Source organism: Salmo salar, chromosome ssa11 (assembly GCF_905237065.1).
Source record: "Salmo salar chromosome ssa11, Ssal_v3.1, whole genome shotgun sequence".
Taxonomy (NCBI): domain Eukaryota; kingdom Metazoa; phylum Chordata; class Actinopteri; order Salmoniformes; family Salmonidae; genus Salmo; species Salmo salar.
Window position 1 is genome coordinate 44653848 of NC_059452.1, and position 27729 is coordinate 44681576.

Below are 27729 nucleotides of genomic sequence, written 5' to 3' on the forward strand. Positions count from 1 at the left end.
GTATGTATCTATAGTATCTATCTATAGTATGTATCTATAGTATGTATCTACTGTATCTATCTATAGTATGTATCTATAGTATGTATCTATAGTATCTATCTACAGTATGTATCTATAGTATGTATCTATAGTATCTATCTACTGTATCTATCTACAGTATGTATCTATAGTATGTATCTATAGTATGTATCTACAGCATCTATCTATAGTATGTATCTACTGTATCTATCTATAGTATCTATCTACAGTATGTATCTATAGTATCTATCTACAGTATGTATCTATAGTATGTATCTACAGTATCTATCTATAGTACGTATCTACTGTATCTATTTATAGTATCTATCTATAGTATCTATCTACAGTATGTATCTATAGTATCTATCTATAGTATGTATCTATAGTATCCATCTACAGTATGTATCTATGGTATGTATCTATAGTATCTATCTATAGTATGTATCTACAGTATCTATCTATAGTATGTATCTACTGTATCTATCTATAGTATGTATCTACAGTATGTATATACTGTATGTATCTATGGTATGTATCTACAGTATGTATCTACTGTATCTATCTATAGTATCTATCTATAGTATGTATCTACTGTATCTATCTATAGTATGTATCTACTGTATCTATCTATAGTATATATCTACTGTATGTATCTACAGTATGTATCTACAGTATGTATCTACTGTATCTATCTATAGTATGTATCTACTGTATCTATCTACAGTATGTATCTACAGTATGTATCTATAGTATATAACTACAGTATGTATCTACTGTATCTATCTATAGTATGTATCTATAGTATCTATCTACAGTATGTATCTACAGTATGTATCTACTGTATCTATCTATAGTATGTATCTATAGTATCTATCTACTGTATGTATCTACAGTATGTATCTACTGTATCTATCTATAGTATGTATCTACAGTATGTATCTATAGTATATATCTACTGTATGTATCTACAGTATGTATCTACAGTATGTATCTACTGTATCTATCTATAGTATGTATCTATAGTATGTATCTACAGTATGTATCTATAGTATGTATCTACAGTATGTATCTACTGTATGTATCTATAGTATGTATCTATAGTATGTATCTACAGTATGTATCTACAGTATGTATCTACTGTATGTATCTATAGTATCTATCTATAGTATGTATCTACTGTATCTATCTATAGTATGTATCTATAGTATATATCTACTGTATGTATCTACAGTATGTATCTACTGTTGCAGTTTTGGCCTTGTACAATATTGCTCTTTAAATCTGACACAAATGCACAAGATATTGCAAATCCAGAAATGTACATTAACATTCACCTTGAATATTATAGAACCATATGCTATCTTGCTGGAAGTCTGAACTGCACTCATCCATAACCTCCTATAGCCTGCCTCATGTTATCACTAGTGCAGTGTCCCACACACAGCCTCTGTTCCATCAACATGTTATAAATCACATAGTTGAATTGATTCATCTTACAGTAACACACAATGACATACAAGTGCAATCTGCCCTGTTTTGAAACATCATGCAATTATCTCAGAAATGTCTCAATTCCCTTTTCAGGCAATAGGTTTAATAATCTCGTCATTGAATGGTGATATGCAAATGTTATTCACTAACTTTTAATATTTTGGGGGGTTGTAGTCTGTCTGCAACGTTTCAGATGTGACTGAAAACCACTTATATAAACGGATCAGTCAGTAACGTTACTTTCTTCCATTTGTGTGGTGGGAGAGATTGGGTGTGCGGCTGATAAGAATGTGCTGGCGTAAGGTGTAGAATTTCAGGGAACATTTTTCTCAAGTCACGTTGGCTGCCCCCCCCCCCACAACTTGTCCCAATGCCTCGAGGCGCCCTGCGAGCGGATATAAAGAGGCATCAGAAAGCGAAGGGTCTTCCATTCATTCTCAGAACTCCTGACATTCAGGTGGATCTTGTCCTGCCGCGAAGCCGCCCGCTGCTAGAATATCCCAAATAGCCATCACCATTATCAGGTCGGACAATGCTGCGAGTCAGGTGTCTCAGAGGAGGTAGCAGGGGGGCCGAGGCCGCCCATCTGATCGGAGCTATGGTTGGTATTTAGTTCCTGTTTTTTGTTTATTCAGAAATGTACAAAATCATAAAATGTGGAGATCTCTCAGGAGAGCGCAGCTGCGGCAAACAGCTGTTGGCTGTCACTCAGAAAAGTGAACACATTTCATTTAAGTTTTTTATAATTAGAATATATATTTTTTTATTAATTGAGTTTGTTCTGATTACTTTGAACATTATTCTTTAAAATAAAATGAATAGGCTATTTTCTTACTCTTTCTTTTCACAGCAAAATACTCAAATAAATGTAGGCCTACCAATCAAAAAGCATGTCATTTTCTTTCATTAATTGATTTTGTCCGGACATAGACGAGTTTTTGTTTAAAGTAAAACGAATATAGCAGCATTACTTGCGTCACTCAAGAATTTCGCATGCTGTTCTCTGGAATTGAGAATTAAGTAAATTCCTTCTGCACAAAGTAGAATGCAAACTTGCTACAGAAATTAAAACTTTAACCTATGTATTTATTGGAAGAGAACGTTTCTGCTTTATTTGGAAATGTGTAAGAGAGAGAAATGTGTCCGGCAGCAAATCTTTGCGCGTGAGTGACAGTGGACAGCTGTTGCGGGCCCTCCCTGAACCCACTGACACGGAGAGCTGCGCATGCTCCCGCTGACCCCATGAAATTATACCTCCAACCAAGATAAGTGCGTTTATCAAGCGCACCTTGACTCTAAACCAACAGGCCATATCTAACACAGCTCCGTTAGGCTTTACCTTATATTGACCAATGGTTTTCCTTTTGGCCTTGTAATGCATCTGTCTTTGTGAAATGTAGAATGTGTATGATAAGGCTTACTGCAACAGATTAAGCTAACAGGTTAGTCCTTGGTCTACTTACCTTTAAACCATAGTTATCATGGTCAGGACTTGAAGAATCACCTCAGTTCAACTACTGATTGGAAAAATATATAAAACAAATCCACATGGAAGCTTAATATCTTAATCAATTTGATTATAATATAATGTTATATGGTAAACCTGTGAATGGCCCTGTAATCGTGTGTTGCGTTGCGGAGCCAGCAGTGTGACCCAGTGTGTTGCGTTGCGGAGCCAGCAGTGTGACCCAGTGTGTTGCGTTGCGGAGCCAGCAGTGTGACCCAGTGTGTTGCGTTGCGGAGCCAGCAGTGTGACCCAGTGTGTTGCGTTGCGGAGCCAGCAGTGTGACCCAGTGTGTTGCGTTGCGGAGCCAGCAGTGTGACCCAGTGTGTTGCGTTGCGGAGCCAGCAGTATGACTCAGTGGCATACCACAGTTTCGCGCCCCGCAAGGTCTGAGCGAAACATGATTAAGGATTTTTTTGGGGGAAAACAACTAACTTCCTACAATGCTACACATTTTGCTATGGGGCAAAGATAAGCATTTGCAGTTTTATAGCTAATATGATGCTATTGTACACATTTTGCCATGAGGTTGAGAGAAAAGGTTTCAGTTTTACAGCACATTTCCTGTAATTCTAAACATTACATGAAATGTGTGACCACACCGTGACATGTGAGTGGATGATACTGACGCGGCTGTTCATCTTCCCGCAGCTCGGCCGCGCCATGACTGGCTGGGTTCAGGGCGCGTTCCAGAGCTACTCGAGTTCCGCCGCTGCCGCGCAGCCGCAACGCGCCCTGGAGGAGAACGCTGTCACTGAGCCTGAGCTACAGGAGTGTCCTGTCTGCGCCTACAACGAATGGGACCCGCTCGAAGAGGTGATCGTAGGCCGCGCCGAGAACGCGCGCGTCCCTCCTTTCACAGTAGAGGTCAAGGTGAGGTCATCAAGTCAGAACTCACAATTATGTAGAGCAAATCTACACTATGTTCAAACTGAGATGTATGCATCATAAATATAGAAATATATTATTATTGCATTGAGTTGATGCAAAATTTGCTTATTCCAAATAGCAACGGCTTCCTTGCCAAATACATTCAAATCTTTAATGGGACTCACCAGCTCAAATAAAATATAAATCATTAGAGTAAATTACGTATTGAACTTTTGTCAACAGGCTAACACATATGAGAAGCATTGGCCCTTCTACCAGAAGTATGGGGGCCAAAGCTTTCCTGAGGACCACTTGAAGAAAGCTGTTGCTGAGATTGAAGAAATGTGCAATATTCTCCGCATGGAGGGAGTTACAGTTCAGAGACCTGAACCCATGGACTGGTCCTTCGAGTACAACACTCCAGACTTCACCTCTACTGGTAGGCAGAGGGGGAGCGCTACGGGATTGATTGATTGGTTAATTGATTGTTTTTTGGTTGGTTGGTTGAATTATTGATTGTTTGATAGAAAATTCACCACCTGAACAATGAGTAAAAAACCCTGTGTGTCTCTAACATGTCTCCTCTTCTCCACCCAGGCATGTACGCTGCCATGCCCAGAGACATCCTCATGGTGGTGGGGAATGAGATTATCGAGGCTCCCATGGCCTGGAGGTCCCGCTTCTTTGAGTACCGGGCCTACAGACCCCTCATCAAGGAGTACTTCAGAAAGGGTGCCAAGTGGACGACCCCCCCAAAACCCACCATGTCTGATGAGCTGTACGATCAGGTGAGGTGTTAGATGCCATCCTGACCCCGAGACTGTCTCACTCACTTCAGAGTCTCTGTTCCTGCAGGGATCACATACTAAACATGCATTCACTGTTATGTAAACCGCGGTGAATAAAAGCGTAGACTATACGTGGCATAGATTACTCTGTGCTTTGGCCATATCTCATATATCATGCTAGAAGTGACATATTACCCATGAGATTAGGCCCAAATTTACTGTGTTTGTATTACCCATGAGATTAGGCCCAAGTTTAGTGTATTTGTATTACCCATGAGATTAGGCCCAAATTTAGTGTGTTTGTATTACTCATGAGATTTGGCCCAAGAACAGGGTGTGTATTTTACTCATGTGGCAATGGGCCATTTAAAGGTACACAGTTCCTACATGACAACTTAATGGCTGTAGATAATCAACCCCCCGTTCCAACCTGTCAGTTTCTCTGATCTCTCCTTAAACTGAGACTCATAACTTAATGGCTGTAGATAATCAACCCCCCGTTCCAACCTGTCAGTTTCTCTGATCTCTCCTTAAACTGAGACTCATAACTTAATGGCTGTAGGTAATCAACCCCCCCGTTCCAACCTGTCAGTTTCTCTGATCTCTCCTTAAACTGAGACTCATAACTTAATGGCTGTAGATAATCAACCCCCGTTCCAACCTGTCAGTTTCTCTGATCTCTCCTTAAACTGAGACTCATAACTTAATGGCTGTAGGTAATCAACCCCCCCGTTCCAACCTGTCAGTTTCTCTGATCTCTCCTTAAACTGAGACTCATAACTTAATGGCTGTAGATAATCAACCCCCCCGTTCCAACCTGTCAGTTTCTCTGACCTCTCCTTAAACTGAGACTCATAACTTAATGGCTGTAGATAATCAACCCCCCCCCGTTCCAACCTGTCAGTTTCTCTGATCTCTCCTTAAACTGAGACTCATAACTTAATGGCTGTAGATAATCAACCCCCCCCGTTCCAACCTGTCAGTTTCTCTGATCTCTCCTTAAACTGAGACTCATAACTTAATGGCTGTAGATAATCAACCCCCCCGTTCCAACCTGTCAGTTTCTCTGATCTCTCCTTAAACTGAGACTCAGAGATGTGACATTGCCATGAGCAGCAGGGTTGACCAAAGATATTTAATATGAGTGTGATGCAAGAAGATGCACTCACACAGAGTATCTGTATGGGTACACTTCACTCTGCTGCAGTGTGATGGCTGCAGCCTGCCAAAAACAGTGGAGAAGTTTAGCTTCATGTTTCAACTCTGTTGTTGCGGAAATCGTCCCGATACTGCTGTTTACTTTGTTTATCACTGAGTCTACCTTTAAACCAGTCAGTCTCTGACCTCTGTCTGATCCTCCTCCCCACTCCAGGACTAACCTGTCTCTCTCTCTCTCTGCCCTGTCTGTCTCTCTAATCTGTCTCTCTCTATTCCCCCCTCCAGGACTAACCTGTCTCTCTCTATCTGCCCTGTCTGTCTCTCTAACCTGTCTCTCTCTATCTGCCCTGTCTATCTCTCTAATCTGTCTCTCTCTCTTCCCCCCGCCAGGACTAACCTGTCTCTCTCTCTGCCCTGTCTGTCTCTCTAACCTGTCTCTCTCTATCTGCCCTGCCTATCTCTCTAATCTGTCTCTCTCTCTTCCCCCCTCCAGGACTAACCTGTCTGTTTCTCTCTGCCCTGTCTGTCTCTCTAACCTGTCTCTCTCTCTTCCCCCTTCCAGGACTAACCTGTCTGTCTCTCTCTGCCCTGTCTGTCTCTCTAATCTGTCGCTCTCTCTTCCCCCCTCCAGGACTAACCTGTCTGTCTCTCTCTGCCCTGTCTGTCTCGCTAACCTGTCTCTCTCTCTCTCTCTGCCCTATCTGTCTCTCTAATCTGTCTCTCTCTCTTCCCCCCTCCAGGACTAACCTGTCTCTCTCTCTGCCCTGTCTGTCTCTCTAATCTGTCTCTATCTCTGCCCCCCCCTCCAGGACTAACTTGTCTGTCTCTCTAATCTGTCTCTCTCTCTGCCCCCCTCCAGGACTAACCTGTCTGTCTCTCTAATCTGTCTCTCTCTCTGCCCCTCCAAACTAACCTGTCTGTCTCTCTAATCTGTCTCTCTCTCTCTGCCCACCTTCGGGACTAACCTGTCTGTCTCTCTAATCTGTCTCTCTCTCTCTGCCCACCTCTGGGACTAACCTGTCTGTCTCTCTAATCTGTCTCTCTCTCTGCCCCCTCCAGGACTAACCTGTCTGTCTCTCTAATCTGTCTCTCTCTCTCTCTCTCTGCCCCCCCTCCAGGACTAACATGTCTGTCTCTCTAATCTGTCTCTCTCTCTCTCTGCCCCCCTCCAGGACTAACCTGTCTGTCTCTCTAATCTGTCTCTATCTCTGCCCCCTCCAGGACTAACCTGTCTGTCTCTCTAATCTGTCTCTCTCTTTGCACCCTCCAGGACTAACCTGTCTGTCTCTCTAATCTGTCTCTCTATTTGCACCCGCCAGGACTAACCTGTCTGTCTCTCTAATCTGTCTCTCTCTCTGCCCCCCTCCGGGACTAACCTGTCTGTCTCTCTAATCTGTCTCTTTCTCTGCCCCCTCCAGACTAACCTGTCTGTCTCTCTAATCTGTTTCTCTCTTTGCCCCCCTCCAGGACTAACCTGTCTGTCTCTCTAATCTGTCTCTCTCTCTCTCTCTCTCGCCCCCCTCCAGGACTAACATGTCTGTCTCTCTAATCTGTCTCTCTCTCTCTGCCCCCCCTCCAGGACTAACCTGTCTGTCTCTCTAATCTGTCTCTATCTCTGCCCCCTCCAGGACTAACCTGTCTGTCTCTCTAATCTGTCTCTCTCTCTGCCCCCCTCCAGGACTAACCTGTCTGTCTCTCTAATCTGTCTCTCTCTCTCTGCCCCCTCCAGGACTAACCTGTCTGTCTCTCTAATCTGTCTCTCTCTCTCTCTCTGCCCCCCTCCAGGACTAACCTGTCTGTCTCTCTAATCTGTCTCTATCTCTGCCCCCTCCAGGACTAACCTGTCTGTCTCTCTAATCTGTCTCTCTCTTTGCACCCTCCAGGACTAACCTGTCTGTCTCTCTAATCTGTCTCTCTATTTGCACCCGCCAGGACTAACCTGTCTGTCTCTCTAATCTCTCTCTCTCTCTGCCCCCCTCCAGGACTAACCTGTCTGTCTCTCTAATCTGTCTCTCTCTCTGCCCCCTCCAGACTAACCTGTCTGTCTCTCTAATCTGTCTCTCTCTTTGCACCCTCCAGGACTAACCTGTCTGTCTCTCTAATCTGTCTCTCTCTCTGCCCCCTCCAGGACTAACCTGTCTGTCTCTCTAATCTGTCTCTCTCTCTGCCCCCTCCAGGACTAACCTGTCTGTCTCTCTAATCTGTCTTTCTCTCTGCCCCCTCCAGGACTAACCTGTCTGTCTCTCTAATCTGTCTCTCTCGCTGCCCCCCACAAGGACTAACCTGTCTGTCTCTCTAATCTGTCTCTCTCTCTCTGCCACCCTCCAGGACTAACCTGTCTGTCTCTCTAATCTGTCTCTCTCTCTCTGCCCCCTCCAGACTAACCTGTCTGTCTCTCTAATCTTTCTCTCTCTCTCTGCCCACCTCCGGGACTAACCTGTCTGTCTCTCTAATCTGTCTCTCTCTCTGCCCACCTCCGGGACTAACCTGTCTGTCTCTCTAATCTGTCTCTCTCTCTGCCCCCTCCAGGACTAACCTGTCTGTCTCTCTAATCTGTCTCTCTCTCTTTCTCTCTGCCCCCCTCCAGGACTAACATGTCTGTCTCTCTAATCTGTCTCTCTCTCTCTGTCCCCTCCAGGACTAACCTGTCTGTCTCTCTAATCTGTCTCTCTCGCTGCCCCCCTCCAGGACTAACCTGTCTGTCTCTCTAATCTGTCTCTCTCTCTGCCCCCTCCAGACTAACCTGTCTGTCTCTCTAATCTGTCTCTCTCTCTCTCTGCCCACCTCCGGGACTAACCTGTCTGTCTCTCTAATCTGTCTCTCTCTCTGCCCACCTCCGGGACTAACCTGTCTGTCTCTCTAATCTGTCTCTCTCTCTGCCCCCTCCAGGACTAACCTGTCTGTCTCTCTAATCTGTCTCTCTCTCTCTCTTCCCCCTCCAGGACTAACCTGTCTGTCTCTCTAATCTGTCTTTCTCTCTGCCCCCTCCAGGACTAACCTGTCTGTCTCTCTAATCTGTCTCTCTCGCTGTCCCCCTCCAGGACTAACCTGTCTGTCTCTCTAATCTGTCTCTCTCTCTCTGCCCCCCTCCAGGACTATCCTGTCTGTCTCTCTAATCTGTCTCTCTCTCTGCCCCCCTCCAGGACTAACCTGTCTCTCTCTCTGCCCTGTCTGTCTCTCTAATCTGTCTCTATCTCTTCCCCCCCCTCCAGGACTAACCTGTCTGTCTCTCTAATCTGTCTCTCTCTCTGCCCCCCTCCAGGACTAACCTGTCTGTCTCTCTAATCTGTCTCTCTCTCTGCCCCCTCCAGACTAACCTGTCTGTCTCTCTAATCTGTCTTTCTCTCTGCCCCCTCCAGGAGTACCCCATCCGCACGGTGGAAGACAGACACAAGCTGGCTGCCCAGGGAAAGTTTGTCACCACCGAACACGAGCCGTGCTTCGACGCCGCTGACTTCATCAGAGCTGGCAGGGATCTGTTTGTCCAGAGGAGTCAGGTTTGGAGGCCACAATGCCACATATTCGTTTATAGAGTCACACTGTGTTCACTCCTTAATCTAAAAAAAAGTATGTGGACACCCCTTGAAATTAGTGGATTCATCTATTTCAGCCACACCCGTTGCTTACAGGTGTATAAAATCGAGTACACAGCCACGCAAGCTCCATAGACAAACATTGGCAGTAGAATGGCCTTACTGAAGAGCTCAGTGACTTTCAACGTGGCACCGTCATAGGATGCTACCTTTCCAACAAGTCAGTTCGTCAAATTTCTGCCCTAATAGAACTGTCCCCGTCAACTGTAAGTGCTGTTATTGTGAAGTGTAAACAACTAGGAGCAACAACGGCTCAGACACAGAATGGTAGGCCACAGAAGCTCACAGAACGTGACTACGGACTGCTGAAGTGCGTAGCGTTTAAAAATCATCTGTCCTCGGTTGCAACACTCACTACCAAGTTCCAAACTGCCTCTGGAAGCAACGTATAACAGCACAATAACTGTTCGTTGGGAGCTTCATGAAATGGTCTCTCAGAAATGGTTTGTCGAGAGCGGTGTGGAAGAACTTGACTGGCCTGCACAGAGCCCTGACCTCAACCCCATTGAACACCTTTGGGATTGGAACGCTGACAGCGAGCCAGGCCTAATCACCCAACTTCAGGGCCCGACCTCACTAATGCTCTTGTGGCTGAATGGAAGCAAGTCCCCTGCAGCAATGTTCCAACATCTAGTGTAAAGCCTTCCCAGAATAGTGGAGGCTGTTATAGCAGCAAAGGGAGGGGAACAACTCCATATTAATGCCCATGATATTGGAATGAGATGTTGAACGACCAGGTGTCGTTGTTTTGGCCTTATAGTGTAGCTACAGTTCACCTAATAAAGAGACTAAATATTTTAAGGGATGCAGAACTTGCCCAACAGAAGCCTACACTGCCTAGCTACAATTAGATCCCCAGTCTGTAGCAAGAAGCAAGCCGACAGAACAGACAACTGGTGTTTAGACGGATTCCTGGCTCACTGAACACATTGAGTCCCTTTGAGGCCTTTTATTGTTTGTCAATGACAGGTAATGAATTGGGTGCTCTGTAGGACCACGGTGTTATCTAGTGAAGGTAATGAATTGGGTGATCTGAAGGACCACAGTGTTAACTAGTGAAGGTAATGAATTGGGTGCTCTGTAGGACCACAGTGTTAACTAGTGAAGGTAATGAATTGGGTGCTCTGTAGGACCACAGTGTTATCTAGTAAAGGTAATTAATTGGGTGCTCTGTAGGACCACAGTGTTAACTAGTGAAGGTAATGAATTGGGTGCTCTGTAGGACCACGGTGTTAACTGGTGAAGGTAATGAATTGGGTGCTCTGTAGGACCACAGTGTTATCTAGTGATGGTAATGAATTGGGTGCTCTGTAGGACCACAGTGTTAACTAGTGAAGGTAATGAATTGGGTGCTCTGTAGGACCACAGTGTTAACTAGTGAAGGTAATGAATTGGGTGCTCTGTAGGACCACAGTGTTAACTAGTGAAGGTAATGAATTGGGTGCTCTGTAGGACCACGGTGTTAACTAGTGAAGGTAATGAATTGGGTGCTCTGTAGGACCACGGTGTTAACTAGTGAAGGTAATGAATTGGGTGCTCTGTAGGACCACGGTGTTAACTAGTGAAGGTAATGAATTGGGTGCTCTGTAGGACCACGGTGTTAACTAGTGATGGTAATGAATTGGATGCTCTGTAGGACCACAGTGTTAACTAGTGATGGTAATGAATTGGATGCTCTGTAGGACCACAGTGTTAACTAGTGAAAGTAATGAATTGGGTGCTCTGTAAGACCACAGTGTTAACTAGTGAAGGTAATGAATCGGGTGCTCTGTAGGACCACGGTGTTAACTAGTGAAGGTTATGAATTTGGTGCTCTGTAGGACCACAGTGTTAACTAGTGAAGGTAATGAATCGGGTGCTCTGTAGGACCACAGTGTTAACTAGTGAAGGTAATTAATTGGGTGCTCTGTAGGACCACAGTGTTAACTAGTGAAGGTAATGAATCGGGTGCTCTGTAGGACCACAGTGTTAACTAGTGAAGGTAATTAATTGGGTGCTCTGTAGGACCACAGTGTTAACTAGTGAAGGTAATGAATCGGGTGCTCTGTAGGACCACAGTGTTAACTAGTGAAGGTAATGAATTGGGTGCTCTGTAGGACCACGGTGTTAACAAGTGAAGGTAATGAATTGGATGCTCTGTAGGACCACAGTGTTAACTAGTGAAGGTAATGAATTGGGTGCTCTGTAGGACCACAGTGTTAACTAGTGAAGGTAATGAATTGGGTGCTCTGTAGGACCACAGTGTTATCTAGTGATGGTAATGAATTGGGTGCTCTGTAGGACCACAGTGTTAACTAGTGAAGGTAATGAATTGGGTAAGGCAACACTTTCTTTTATGTCTCAGAAAGTGTTTACCTGGTATTCACAAGGAAATTATATGATTTCAATAGGTACTTTCTGGAACTTGCTGTTGAATAATTCAACACATTTTGGTAACTACCAGGTACCAAATGGTGTATAAATATTAGTACTAGATATTACTAAGCAATTATTAGGTATCATTTAAACACGTCATTCTTTAGTGAATAATATGTCAATAATAGAGGACTTTTACATAAAAAGTGTAAACAATTTATTGTTGATTGATTCCAGTCATTATTTCTCTATTTCCAGGTTACAAACTACATGGGGATTGAGTGGATGCGTCGCCATCTTGCCCCGGACTACAAGGTCCACATCATCTCATTCAAGGACCCCAACCCCATGCACATCGACGCCACCTTCAACATCATCGGGCCGGGACTGGTGCTGTCCAACCCTGACCGTCCCTGTCGTCAGGTCAGTCAGATGGAGAGAGAGAGAAAGAGCGTGGGGGGGGGGGGTGCAGAGAGAGGGAGGGAGTGAAGAGAGAATGAGAGGAGAGAGACAGGGAGGAATGGAGAGAGAGAGTTGGGGAGGGATGGAGAGAGAGAGAGAGAGAGGGAGGGGGTGCAGAGAGAGGGAGGGGGTGCAGAGAGAGGGAGGGAGTGAAGAGAGAATGAGAGGAGAGAGACGGGGAGGAATGGAGAGAGAGAGAGGAGAGAGAGAGATGGGGAGGGATGGAGAGAGAGAGAGAGAGAGAGAGAGGAGAGAGAAACAAGAAATTACAGTCCTGACCAGTTTACCCTTTCCCCCTGTATATACATTCCTGCAGTGCCCTCTAGTGGAGGGGTGCTGTAACTGATAAAACGCTACATGGGAAGAGACCTCTCTGTCTGACTCACAGCATCTCTGATTTCTCTCCTTCAGGTGGAGATGTTTGAGAAGGCCGGCTGGACCGTGGTGAAGCCTCCAACCCCTCTGATTCCAGATGGTATGATGTTGTTGTTGTTGTTGTTTGGGAATTCAAGACACCAATCAACAAAAGACAACCCTATTTCTAGCACTTCCTGATTTGTTGATAGACAACTCATACTCACCACTGTCGGTGTGGTCTTTTCATGGTGTGACGATATCTATGAGTGTCTGGTTAGTAAATCTACCTGTTGTCCCATCAGATCACCCTCTGTGGATGTCCTCTAAGTGGCTGTCCATGAATGTCTTGATGCTGGATCCCAAACGGGTTATGTGTGATGCCAACGAGCACACCATCCACAAGATGTTTGAGAACCTTGGTGAGTAGAGCATGACCTTCATGTATGACCTATGACCTATTCATTAGAATCCCTCCACTAAGTATTTTATTCAACCATTTAGTTCTTGACCTTTTATCTTTATTTAGTGATTGATAGATTTGATTAGTTTGTTGAAGTTAGTTCAGATAAAGTTCCAAGACAGACCTTTTGACAACTGCCATTCCTCTGGTTTATCTGACTCCCTCGCTCCCTCCCTCCATTCTCCAGGTATCAAGACCATCAAGGTGAACATCCGCCACGCCAACTCCCTGGGAGGAGGCTTCCACTGCTGGACTACCGACGTGCGTCGCCGTGGTTCCCTCGAGTCCTACTTCCACTAGCCATGCCAGAAACAGACAGTTTTTATTGAGCTTAAGTAAGGTTAAAGTCCCAATCAACAATCTTCAGTTGATTTGTCAATTTAAAAAAATGAAAACCACGTGTTGATTTTAAGTAAACAGTTATGTGCATGACAGTGCCTTTGGCGAAAACGCTTGGTTATGCGTTAATTTTAACGCTAAACAACAACAAAAGTTTTTTTTTTTAAACTTGATTTTTAGAAAGAAAAAAAACATAAGTACTCAATATTCTCAATACATACTGTATTTCTGGCTTGGCTATTGTGAAGCAACGTTGTACCATCTGAACGACTCTAAGTAACATCAAAAATCGAGTTGTTTGTAAAGAGGGCAGGGTAGGCTACTTTATGGGTATGATAACCATGACATCACACTTGGTCTGCGTCTGAAATGGCACCCTATTCCTTATGTAGTGCACTTCTTTTGACCAGAGCCCTGAGTGGATGTTCGTTATACTACTACCTTTTGAGAACTCAGAAAAAAAAGATCAACATTTATGTCAATTATCAATTGATGCTGCCATATGATTTTTTTTTATACGTTTTTTTTTTTATCTAAAAGAATGTGTCAAACTTTTTTATAGTAGATCATTATTATTACACAATATGGTTTTTCTTATCTCAGGTATTTCTATTTTGTAAAAAAAAAAAAATGAGAAAAGAATGAATCAATTAAGACAAATGAATACTATATTATACTATATATATATATATATATATATATATATATATGTATTTTATTTGGGCTCATACATTTTTCATTGTTTCCCAGAAATTAGCCTTTTATATATTTTCTTAAAAGGAGAATGAGGTCCATATCAGATATTGTGATACCTTGCAGACCTGGGTCGAATATCAAATACTTTCAAATACTTTCAAATACTTTCAAATACTGCACTTAATTTAGTTTGGACCGGTAGAATATAACCAATGTAATATGGTCCCAGAAGTACAAACGCCAAGCTAAATCAAGTGCAACTCAAATACTTTCAAGTACATGTATTTTTTCAAGTATTTTACATAAGTATTTTACACTATGTATTTGTCCCGGTCTGATACCTTATGCCTCTGCTGTCTTCTACAATAGCAACAGAGCCAGATCTATGCTAGTTATTTTCATTACACTGCTAAGCTGCTTCTGTTTGCATGGTCAAAAGACCAATAGGGTTCAGGAGGTCACTAGATGTGTCCCAAATGGCACCCTAATCCGTGTATAGTGCATAAAGTAGTGTATTATATATAGAATAGGGTACCATTTGGGACACAGCATGTGTTTACGTCATTACAATCCTAGTTTACGTTCGTAGTAGTTTTTTCCTTGATGCACATGTAATGTACTCTTGGAGATCAAGTGTTTTGGATCTTGAATTGATATTTGATTGTTCCAAAGCATTGAAGATGGCTCAAGGATGCAATGTAAATGATAAAAAATAAAAAAATACATTTTGGGAGAAATATGTCATTATTATTACATTTAATATTATATCATTATTGTTATATTTGGTCTGTCTGTCTGTCTGTCTGTCTGTCTGTCTGTCTGTCTGTCTGTCTGTCTGTCTGTCTGTCTGTCTGTCTGTCTGTCTGTCTGTCTGTCTGTCTGTCTGTCTGTCTGTCTGTCTGTCTGTCTGTCTGTCTGTCTGTCTGTCAACCCAACCAGGGGGACTGACTCAATAAATGTTTATATCAAATAACTCAATGAGCTTATTCACATTGAATAAAACTATCTGTCTCAGCTGACAAAGTCCCATAGTGGCTTAAGCAACCTAGTTATAACAACCCAGTTCCTGTAATGTTATTGACTGTATGTTTGTTTTACTCCATGTGCAACTCTGTGTTGTTGTATGTGTCGAACTGCTTTGCTTTATCTTGGCCAGGTCGCAGTTGTAAATGAGAACTTGTTCTCAACTGGCCTACCTGGTTAAATAAAATTTAATAAAATTAAATAAATAAAGAATGAATGAACAAACTAGGTATACTACTACAGTTACCAACCTGTCTGTCCATTCAGTACAGTACAGTCAGGTCGCAGTTGTAAATGAGAACTTGTTCTCAACTAGCCTACCTGGTTAAATAAAGGTGAAACAATAAATAAATAAATAAATAAATAAACAGTCATGTATACATATAGGCTAGAGACAAGGCCTCCACATTTGGGAGAAACCCGAGGTGGAACAAAACACAATCATGTTTTTTTCACATCTCTAATGTCTCCCATTTATGAAATGGATGGTTGAGTAAAAATATTTTATTGCAAAGGTGGTTAAATTGGGGCAGCAGGTATTCTAGTGGTCAGAGCGTTGGGACAGTAACCAGCAGGTAGCCTAGTGGTCAGAGCGTTGGGCCAGTATTGAGCAATATCAGATCTGGCAATATTGGGTTACATGAACATATGTAGCCCACTCCACCCCCTCCAGCCAAGCATTATTCTGCATGTTTGGAGTCACAATAACTATCTATTTACCCACTTTTGTAATAAAATATTTTGTTCACAACTATCCATTTCATAAATGGGAGACATTAGGGATGTGAATAAATCTGGTTGTGTTTTGTTCTACTTCAAAAGTTGGCCTTTTTGAGGATTAGCCACTAGCCTGTACAAACAGAACATGATTAGCCTGTTGCTTTTCATTAGCTACAGGACGCGCTCTAAGGGGCGGTTCATAAGGATTGGAGTGGTCGTGTGTCCCACTTCAAGAACAACAAAACAAACACCTGAATGCGATCTGGTGAACGGCTAAATGATACATTGTAAACTCGTTGGCGCTCATTCAAATGTTTTAAGTTGAATTAATCCAGGGAGAGGTGGTAAAGTAACATAGTTAGAGAAGTTATCTCGCTTAGTTAAAGAAAAGTTGTTTAGTCTAGCTGTTCAATGGGCTTGTTGTTGAATGAACAAGGTGCTCCAAATAGGCAGATAGCCGCGCGCTTTTACGCACAGGGTAGCCTAGTTACCATGCAGGTATGATGACAACCCACCCGGTGTCCGACCGTAAATGTGAATGGAAGAAAGTCAAAACTGACGAGATTTATTTTTTTTTGGGGGGGAGTTCGAGATGGAAGGCAACAAAACGCACAGTTGGCCAATTGAAAAAGAGACGTCGGGAAATAATGGACCACAGTCATCGCAACCCGAGGTTTGACAATTTATAATCGTATAATATTTTATAAATGTTAACTAATGAACGTAGGCCTACTCTATAGCCTACAATGAACGCATATTGCTATTAGACTACAGACTAGAATAGGAAGATAGGCTGGGCTAGTGTACATTCTGGCTGCCTGTGACAGAATGAAAGTTAGCAGATGGCTCCTGGCTGACAGGACGCTTTATGTCACTTAGAAGCCTACCTGCTGATCCCTAATCAGATTGACACCACAACAGGACAGTAAAGAATGTAGGTTACAGTCAGTGAGTCAGGTTGTGGGGTTGGAAGGGCTTATTTACAAGACTGAGACCCTTTACCTTATTCACAGTACACCAGGGTCATGTTCATGTTTAGTCTTTCACCACATTGTTTGACCATTGTGGACTACACAGTTTAATAACAGTTATAAAATCATGACCATTGTGGACTACACAGTTTAATAACAGTTATATAATCATGACCATTGTGGACTACACAGTTTAATAACAGTTATATAATCATGACCATTGTGGACTACACAGTTTAATAACAGTTATATAATCATGACCATTGTGGACTACACAGTTTAATAACAGTTATATAATCATGACCATTGTGGACTACACAGTTTAATCACAGTTATAAAATCATGACCATTGTGGACTACACAGTTTAATAACAGTTATATAATCATGACCATTGTGGACTACACAGTTTAATCACAGTTATAAAATCATGACCATTGTGGACTACACAGTTTAATAACAGTTATATAATCATGACCATTGTGGACTACACAGTTTAATAACAGTTATATAATCATGACCATTGTGGACTACACAGTTTAATAACAGTTATATAATCATGATGTTAATCTATTTTCAGTATTAACAACATAAGACAAACTACACTCCCATATTTAACCCCTAAAACCTTTAGTAAATTAATAACCTCCCTCCAGTAACTACTGGAGTATGTACTGTGACTATAGCCATATCTGATAGCATGTACTGTGGCTATAGCCATATCTGATAGTATATACTGTGGCTATGGCCATATCTGATAGTATGTACTGTAGCTATAGCCATATCTGATAGCATGTACTGTGACTATAGCCATATCTGATAGTATGTACTGTGGCTATAGCCATATCTGATAGTATGTACTGTGGCTATAGCCATATCTGATAGTATGTACTGTGGCTATAGCCATATCTGATAGTATGTACTGTGGCTATAGCCATATCTGATTGCATGTACTGTGGCTATAGCCATATCTGATAGTATGTACTGTGGCTATAGCCATATCTGATTGTATGTACTGTGGCTATAGCCATATCTGATAGTATGTACTGTGGCTATAGCCATATCTGATAGTATGTACTGTGGCTATAGCCATATCTGATAGTATGTACTGTGGCTATAGCCATATCTGATAGTATGTACTGTGGCTATAGCCATATCTGATAGCATGTAGTCTGAGTACGTAGGGTTCATTAGGGTCATCTTGTCACTGAGCTGAAACAACCAGACTGATGTTTGACATGTATTCCTACCATCTACAACTCAACTACATGTAGCTCAGAAGAGTAACTGCAGTCGTTCAGAGCTGCTGTGTGGATGCTGACTGTGGTTCCAGCCCAGCTCTGATTACTTCAATTAGGTGGGTTAGTGCTATGGTGGAACAAAACCATGCATTCCCTGAAACCCTCTCCAGGACCAGAGGGAGTTGTCCACCCTGGCGCCCCTGAACTAGTTTTAGGTTAGTTTAGAAAACTTTAATGTCCTCAACGAGGCGATTGATTTAGCAGCAATCACAATACATACATACAGTACATGTCACGACACCTACGGATGGTGGCGCCCCTCCTCGGCGGTCGTCGTCACCGGCCTACTAGCTTCCACCGATCCTCTGTTTTACGTTCTGTTAGTTAGGTCTAGGATAGGCACGCACCTGTTTTGTATTAGTTGTTAGTCGGGGGGTGGTATTTAGGCTAGCTAGGTAGGTTTGTGTTTTGTGCGGGATTGTTTTTGTCAGGGCTCATGTTTTGAAGTGAGGTTCTGTGTTTTTCCTCTGCCCGTGTTTTACGCGGAGTTTATATTGGGCTGCGTCCCTGCGTTATGTTTGGAGAGGGTGGTGCGTTTTATTTATACGCCCTGCCCGACCGTGCTTATACCTTTTTCCCGTGTGTATATATTAAAGTATTCACGGAATCATCTGTCTCCTGCGCTTGACTCTACCTCTCCTGCTTCCTTGAACCACACCTTGTGACAGTACAGAGGAAATCACTGATTTAAAACAACAACAATATGAGATAGTAAAGGATATTTGCAGGCAAAGTGGGCTGAATGAGTGCGGTTTTATAAGTATATGTACAGGTTAAAGTGCTAGTTGGTGTTTTGAGACGGTGATGGTATTCCTCCTCTAGCCCAGACCAGGTTGCTCCATAACAGGCCTTAATGCAGCAGGCCGACCCCAGGAGGATTGTCCTATCTGGGCCAGGCTGAGGCGCCTGTACAGGGCTAAGGCTCAATGGATCGCTAATCCTAGTGGTCGCCTAACCATTCCTTTAGTCCTCCCAACACACAGCCATTCCTTTAGTCCTCCCAACACAACACATAACCATTCCTTTAGTCCTCCCAACACAACACACAGCCATTCCTTTAGTCCTCCCAACACAACACACAGCCATTCCTTTAGTCCTCCCAACACAACACATAACCATTCCTTTAGTCCTCTCAACACAACACACAGCCATTCCTTTAGTCCTCCCAACACAACACACAGCCATTCCTTTAGTCCTCCCAACACAACACACAGCCATTCCTTTAGTCCTCCCAACACAACACATAACCATTCCTTTAGTCCTCTCAACACAACACACAGCCATTCCTTTAGTCCTCTCAACACAACACACAGCAATTCCTTTAGTCCTCCCAATACAACACACAGCCATTCCTTTAGTCCTCCCAACACAACACACAGCCATTCCTTTAGTCCTCCCAACACAACACATAACCATTCCTTTAGTCCTCCCAACACAACACACAGCCATTCCTTTAGCTGTTCCTTCACAACAACAACCTAAGACAACATAGCAAGGCAGCAACACATGACAACACAGCATGGTAGCAACACAACATAACAACATGGTAGCAGCACAAAACATGGTACAAACCTTATTGGACACAGACAACAGCACAAAGGGCAAGAGACAACAATACATCACACAGAGCAGCCACAACTGTCAGTAAGAGTGCCCATGATTGAGTCTTTTATTTTTTAATTTTTTAAATGTCACCTTTATTTAACCAGGTAGGCAAGTTGAGAACAAGTTCTCATTTACAATTGCAACCTGGCCAAGATAAAGCAAAGCAGTTTGACACATACAACAACACAGAGTTACACATGGAGTAAAACAAACATACAGTCAATAATACAGTAGAAAAATAAGTCAATATACAATGTGAGCAAATGAGGTGAGATGAGGGAGGTAAAGGCAAAAAAAGGCCAATGGTGGCGAAGTACATACAATATTGCAAGTAAAACACTGGAATGGTAGATTTGCAGTGGAAGAAAGTGCAAAGTAGAAATATAAATAATGGGGTGCAAAGGAGCAAAATAAATAAATAAATACAGTAGGGGAAGAGGTAGTTGTTTGGGCTAAATTATAGATGGGCTATGTACAGGTGCAGTAATCTGTGAGCTAGCTCACAGATTCATTATTTGAATGAAGAGATTGCAGAGTGATCATTTAGGAGTGATATAATCATTGATTTTTGCTGTGTCACACCTAGCAAAGTTGACAACTTTGATTGTGTGTATTATAATTGCATTGAATTTGACTTATTCATAGTGCATACCATAGAGAGGGTTAAAGTGAAACATGATTAACGTTCATATTCTCATGGAACCCCAAACAAGAGGCCAGACAGGTTCATTGTTTCACAGACAGTACTGATTAGTGTGTGTGTGTGTGTGTGTGTGTGTGTGTGTGTGTGTGTGTGTGTGTGTGTGTGTGTGTGTGTGTGTGTGTGTGTGTGTGTGTGTGTGTGTGTGTGTGTGTGTGTGTCTTTGTGTGTGTGTGTGCGTGTGCGTGTGTGTGTGTTGTGTGTGGGGGTGGTTAGGGTTTAGGGTTACAATTAGGGTTAGGGTTACAATTAGGATTAGGGGTTAAAGTTAGGGTTAGGGGTTAGGTTTAGGGTTAGCGAAATGTTTTAATTGTAATAATTTTTTTTGTAAAAATAGTAAAACAAATGTGTGTGTGTGACATCCAGCGCAGGCAACAGACCCCTACCCTAGGCCAACAGTGTACTTACTGCTGCTCTTCATTAGGCTGGTAAATCCCTCTCATTCTATTAGCTTTATTGTTCCCTGCTCCATGTTGTCAGACCTGAGCCTAATACAGTACGTCAATTACATTAGGGCTCCGTCCCAAATAGCACCCTATTCCCTATGTGGGTGCACTACTTTAGACCAGGGCCCTATTCCCTATGTAGTGCACTACATTTGACCAGGACAGATAGGGTGAGCTTGATTTAGCAGGGTGAGTGCAGATGTACTTTTGGGACTATTTTGTTGGTTCCATTGCATTGGGCAAGTTAATTTAAAGGGAAAGTTCACCCAAATTACAAAATGACACATTGGTTTCCTTACCCTGTAAGCAGTCTATGAACAAGGTATGACAGCAACCCATGTTTTGGTTTAGTTTGACTGGCACTGTTTCCACATGCTAACGTTTTAGCATTTGTGGCACAAATCCCATTCAAGTCATAGGACCAATATTAGCATTTTCAGTGCATCATGTCCAAATCATCCGAAAGTATCTCAAAATGTATTGTGAAGCGCAACGAAGTAACTTATAGATCGGTCCCATGATCTGTGCCACAAATGCTAAAACGTTTGCATGTGGAAACTAGGGAAACTAAATCAAAGCATGGATTTCTGTCATACCGTGTCCATAGACTGCTTACAGGGTAACGAATCCAATATGTCATTTTGTAATTTGGGTGAACTATCGCTTTAAGTGATTGTTAAGTATCTGAAAGTATTTGACCTTAACGTATTTGACTCAGGTCTTCTGCTTGTATTGTAAATAGTTTGATATGTCATGCAGATGAGATGGATCAGAAAGTGATACTGTCAGAGTATTAATAATCATTATCTCATTGAGGGGGAGCTTTAGGAGACTGAATTTTGTTACAGAATGAGACAGAGAGAGACAGAGAGTCAGAAAGAGAGTTTTGGAACTTTTGTGAGTGTACTGTAATGTTTACTGTTAATTTGTATTGTTTATTATCTACTTCACTTGCTTTGGCAATGTTAACTTATGTTTCCCATGCCAATAAAGCCCTTAAATTGAATTGAGAGAGAGAAACAGAGAGAGACAGAGAGAGAGAGAGAGAGAGAGAGAGAGAGAGAAACACAGAGAGAGAAACAGAGAGAGAGAAACAGAGAGAGAGAAACAGAGAGAGAGAAACAGAGAAAGAGAAACAGAGAGAGACAGAGATTGATCCTGTTATCTGTAACACCTGTACTCTCCTGACATCTCCTGGTGGAATAGAGGTATGGCACCCTGAAAGAAAACTTGCATACTGCTAATATCTTGCATTTCTGCATTGGAGCACCACATCCAGTAACTAGATCTTTGAAAAGTATAGTAATGTTCAAGAATACACAACCCAAACACACAAATTGTTGGATCTACACTTCTTCCGGAGGGAACTTTATTTGTGTGAACTTCATTCTAAACATGGAAGTTCATATAATTGTGCAAATGCTAGTCTCTTGGCTGTGAAAAAATACTATGCTAGTCTCTTGGTTGAGAGAAAAGACTATGCTAATGCTAGTCTCTTGGCTGTGAGAAAAGACTATGCTACTGCTAGTCTCTTGGCTGTGAGAAAATACTATGCTAATGCTAGTCTCTTGGCTGAGAGAAAAGACTATGCTAGTCTCTTGGCTGAGAGAAAATACTATGCTAATGCTAGTCTCTTGGCTGTGAGAAAATACTATGCTAATGCTAGTCTCTTGGCTGAGAGAAAAGACTACGCTAATGCCAGTCCCTTGGCTGTGAGAAAATACTATACTAATGCTAGTCTCTTGGCTGAGAGAAAAGACTATGCTAATGCCAGTCCCTTGACTGTGAGAAAAGACTATGCTAGTCTCTTGGCTGAGAGAAAAGACTAAAAGGCTAGTCTGGTCAAAAGTAGTGCTCTATATAGGGAATAGGGAGCCATTTAGGATACCGTTCATGTCATGGTAATAATGACAGCAGCAGTTGTACATGTAATCCTGTGATGATGTATAACCCTGTGATAATTAAGCACCTGTTTCAAACTAAGGCTGCACAACGAATCAAATTTTAATCAAAATTGCAATATTTAGATAAAACATTTTCATGCCTTAAGTTCAAATGTAATAAGGTTCCCCTGGGAAACTCTGACCAACTCTTTGGTTCCTACCCTGTCACAACAACTTCTACCATACCTGTTGTTTTCATTAGTTGTCATGGCAAACAACACCAACCATAGAATCAGAACACTAATTTTATATCTATGATTCCAACAGTTCACCCAAGTGTTTTGATCTAAATCGCAAGTAAAATCTCAATCCCAATATTTGGTTAAAAAAAGTTTGCTGAAATGTCTTGTTACCTGAAAGAGTATACATCAATATACCTGGCAATGATCACTGCATACAGTATCAGATGACCAGATGGCCAAAAGTAGTGTACTATACACTGAGTGTACAACTCAATATTGGAAAGGTGTTCTTAATGTTTGGTACAGTCAGTGTATAGGGAATAGGGTGCCATTTGAGACGACATCAACAAGCCCAAATAGCAGCACAGAATGACCGTTTTCAGTTGAACGATACAAAGAGATCATGTTCATCTTTACCATCTAAAATTTAACATGTAAAATGTACTCATTTTTTATTTTTATTTTCAAGTAACAGTCAGTCCTGTATTACTAATAGTTTGATTCACAAAGCAACTCAGAGTAGGAGTGGTGATCTAGAATCAGTTTTGCCTTTAATATCATAATGAATACGATTATATGGACAGCAGGGACCTGATCCTAGATCAGCACTCCTACTCTGAGTCACTTTATGAATACAGGCTCTGAGATAGCCAGCTCTCCTCCTACCAGCAGGCCTTTATTCTAATGAGAAGCTGCTCGTCAGGACCTTGATCAGTACAGGGTGTGTACCAGCAGGCCTTTATTCTACTGAGCATCTGCTCGTCAGGACCTGATCAGTACAGGGTGTGTACCAGCAGGCTTTTATTCTACTGAGCATCTGCTCGTCAGGACCTTGATCAGTATAGGGTGTGTACCAGCAGGCCGTTATTATTCTACTGTTGAATAGAATAGATACTTTATTGCCAATTGCTGAAAATTGTTAATTTTGCTGTCAGAGTAAACTATCTCACATTTTTGTTATTTGTTATTTTATTAGGATCCCCATTAGCAAGGCCGGATTACAGAACGGGCACGCAGGGTTGAGGGCCCCCTGGAGGTCGGGCCCCTCCAGATAGCATATGAACACGTCAGTTGGGGGGCCCCTGGAGGTTGGGCCCCTCCAGATAGCATATGAACATGTCATAAGCCATGACAAAAGAATTGCAGGAATTTAAAACTGCAGCATGTTCTCTCAGTCTCATTGCAAAATGTATAGAATAGCTATTGCAGCAGTTGCTCTTCCTGGGGTCCACACAGAACATAAAACATGACATAATACAGAACATTAATAGACAAGAACAGCTCAAGGACAGAGACACATACATTTAAAATAAGAATATAGAAATTAAAAAAGGCCCTGTTTTGACATCTGTGCTCTCTATGCAGGAAAGTCTTTGATGAAGGTGTAGCATACCCTAGTCATACCCTAGTACAATGGTATTCAAAGTGGGGGTCGACACCCCTAGATGAGTCGCAGGGGAATTGCAGTGGGGTTGCCAAACTATATCAAAATATTTATTTACATTTTTTTGGAATAAAAAAATTCAAGATTTCATATTATTGTATGGAACAATAATACAAACATTTTATTGAGTAATTGTATTTAATTGGTTTATTTTGATAAGAGAGATGAAAATGTAATGAATTTAAGGTTATTTGTTGATGTACAAACCGAAATGTACAGATTTGAAGGTGTTGTCATTAGATTTGCGGTGGGTTGAGGTTTTCTGTAGAACGAATGTGAGAAGGTTACTTCTGTTTACTTTTTAAAAGGACATTCTACTCAAAAATGCAGGAAAGTTGTATTTTTTACAACCAAATCAATTTAAAAAAAAATGTAAATGGCATGTTATAGAATTGTTCAGACATCTTTTTTTTGTATATCACTTGTTATTTTTTATTTTTTTATTTTTTACTGCAAATCACTTCCTCGTCCTTGTTCTGCAGTATGGGGGCCCTGAAAAACATGTTTAAAGGCCCCAAAAACACCCAAACATCCTTTTAGAAACACTCTCAGTATAGTGATGCAGGTCTTTAGATGTTGTACACGTGACATTGTCATTCTGAACTTCATACACAAGCTTATAATAACTTTTGTGTGAATCGAGCTGTTTCCCTTACTCGGCTGTGCAGGCCGGGTGAGTCTGTATAGTATACAGGCTAGCTAAGTTTAATATTAGCAATGTTAGCAAGCTTATCAAGCTAGCTAAAATCTTATTGGTTGAAGAATTCATGTCAGACTTATCACTTCCCAGTGTTCTATTTCTCACGAGCACGTGAAGCCAGCAACAGTGTACCAGAGACAAATACCATAACATTACCATAAAACATTTGAAATATATCCCAATTTGTGATATTTATTGGTTGAAGTTTAGAGGTAGGCCTAAACAAGACTATTTAACAGTAGTAGGCTATAACCCATTTTATAATACATTATTTTTGCATTACTGGTTATTGAACAGTATAGGGTCCATTGACAATAAAGCAATATTAATATTGATAATGTATGCAGTTGACATGTGAAATGAATGAAAACGTATGACGTAATATTGATTTAATCACTGATCATAGAGTAAATGACAACAGAACAGGCAGTGTCCACAAGATCTCCTACAGCTTGAAAGAGAAATAGAGGCATCCACCCCTGTGAGATATACATTTTGACCGTGAACATATTGCCATCCGGTTTGGGGAGGCTGTGTGTGAACGTCCTCTGGTCTGTTTAAAGTTCCCTCTGAGCGCTGGACACACCCAGCTGGCTGGAGACGCGCTCTGATTAGCCCGCGGAGGCTCATTTGCATTGACGTCAGTAAAGGCTGGAGGTCAATCCTTGCGGCAGCTTTTATTGGACGTGCTGCTGTCAAGCAGTGCCGAAGAATTGGAAGGACAAACGCTAGAAAGGCTGAGAAAAATACTTAAATGATTCACCATTATGTAGAGAATTTCTGTATTTTGCGTTTATGAAGAACAATCACCCACCTTCCTTTCTGAAAAGCGAAACTTGGGGACGCGCAGCGGTCTGTTTTTATGCGATTGGTCTGATCCAGAGGAGGTACCTCTTCAACAGATAATTTGACAGCACTCTTCATATTTTTTTCAGAAAGAGGAAAAAATTGCAACTAATTTTTACCCAGTTTTCTATCTGTCGGGTCGTCTTTAAGATGACAGTGGATGTCTGAATGAAGATTCTACCAAAAGATTTCTGTTTCGCCTAATTGGTATTTTTTGGCAGATAAATGGCATGTTTTGTCGGACTAAATTGCATTTTGTTGCAAGGGGGAGTCTTGAGATTGGAGCGACAGTCGAGGGGAGCACCATGCAGTGTGAATATTGTAGCCTGTTGATGATGGGGTATATGAGGCTGGAACAAACTGTCGTGAGAACCGGATTGTGGCCAATGTCTTGAAATGAAGTGGCTAACCTGATAGTCAAAGAAAAACAGTAGTCCAATGGAATTGGATGGTTTTGGGTGGGGAGGACCATTTCAGCAGAAGGCTTATTGGACGAACATGGATCAAACTTTTGCTTGAATTCAACCAGAAGACTGACGTTTACTTGAAAAGAGTAAAGTAAAAAAAATATACATACATTGACAGAGAGAGAGCAAATGATGTACGAATCCGAGGCGGGGAAGCCGTGTGATGAAGGATAAATTGTCCCTGGAATAGAACCATAGAACAGCGGCATTCTATAATAACGGGATTCGTGTGAGCAAGAATAAAACGGCGCGTGTAGAAAATCTCTCTAAATTGCTTCATGTAAAAAAAAAAAAATCGGAGAGAGGAAATCTGTTTCCTGGTTAGGGGGGGTGGGTGGGTGGGGGGAAGGAACGTCTATTATTCATGCTTAGTGTTAGGGAAACTGGAGAGAGCGTTTAGCATTACGATTTATAAAGAGGGAGAAAAAGACCTCCAGAAGATATCAGTGGAGAGATACCGAATGACAGTCGTCCAGGTATTAGTAAAGCACTTGAGCTAGAGGGATTGGCAGAAGTGGGGTTGAAGCATGGGCTGTGCTTCAAGCATTCATATCTCCGATAGGGTGGTCTATCAAAGTGGAAAGGAATCAGACGATTCCCAGCAGACCAATACCACTCCTGCCCCAGGACTTCTGATCAAACCCAACGCTATCAAGGTGAGACACACACAGGCCACTCTTCTTGGAGAACACACACACACACAGTCTCTCCTTCTAACACATGTCTGAATGTCACATACTTCCTTCTACAGTACCATCCAATGTATTTATGATTGAGTGATATGAGGATGTTGAAATGGGTGCTGTACGGCATAATATGGCCATCAAACCTTGATGTGCAGTATGAACCTCCTTTTCTGTCTTCCTTTACTTTCGGAGAAGGAGAAGTGGATTAGGCCTCAGTCAAATGTACGACCTCGGTGACCCACGCTCCCTCCCTCCCTCCACACAGCGCAGGTCGTGGGGTCATACAGAGAGTATTGTTCAGTCTTCCATAACACTATATAGACCATAAGGCCTAGCCAGGCAGGCAGCATGGAGGACATGCATCTCCTACCACGTCACAGCTTCCCCGGCTATTTTCTCTCATGAATAGATGGCATTTGTTTACAGCTTGTGGTTATTTCATATCCAGCCAACTCTGTGTGTGGGAGTAGTTGAAATTCAATCTAACAAGCAGTACAGAATATTTACAGTTGCATACTGACACATATTGGCCTACAGTATTTAAACGTGTAATGTTTTCAAATAAAATAGCAGAATGTTATTTGAACCCTGTAAAAATAACAGGTG

General features: G+C 42.0%; 2 protein-coding genes across 2 annotated transcripts in view; both read left to right on the forward strand.

Moving 5' to 3' along the window:
- Window positions 1–1875: 1875 nt before the first annotated feature.
- Window positions 1876–14828, forward strand: LOC106562859 (glycine amidinotransferase (L-arginine:glycine amidinotransferase)). Its single transcript, XM_014127899.2, has 9 exons — window positions 1876–2110; window positions 3665–3886; window positions 4127–4322; window positions 4481–4671; window positions 9189–9326; window positions 12036–12200; window positions 12651–12714; window positions 12899–13015; window positions 13244–14828. Exons 1-9 carry the CDS (start codon window positions 2042–2044, stop codon window positions 13354–13356), a joined length of 1275 nt encoding a protein of 424 aa, XP_013983374.1. The 5' UTR covers window positions 1876–2041; the 3' UTR covers window positions 13357–14828.
- Window positions 14829–26785: 11957 nt separating this feature from the next.
- LOC106592114 (high affinity cAMP-specific and IBMX-insensitive 3',5'-cyclic phosphodiesterase 8A) overlaps window positions 26786–27729 on the forward strand; it is a 395948-nt gene continuing 395004 nt past the window's right edge. The window contains exon 1 of the mRNA XM_045689647.1: window positions 26786–27093. Coding sequence (XP_045545603.1) covers window positions 26965–27093 — 129 coding nt within the window. The 5' untranslated portion in view covers window positions 26786–26964. The remainder of the gene's footprint in view (window positions 27094–27729) is intronic.

Coding starts and splice junctions, on each gene's coding strand:
- LOC106562859 (XM_014127899.2), top strand. CDS start 2,042: ATGCTGCGAGTCAGGTGTCTCAGAGGAGGTAGCAGGGGGGCCGAGGCC. Junction 4,672..9,188: donor CTGATGAGCTGTACGATCAG/GTGAGGTGTTAG, acceptor TGCCCCCTCCAG/GAGTACCCCATCCGCACGGT. Junction 12,201..12,650: donor CTGACCGTCCCTGTCGTCAG/GTCAGTCAGATG, acceptor TCTCTCCTTCAG/GTGGAGATGTTTGAGAAGGC.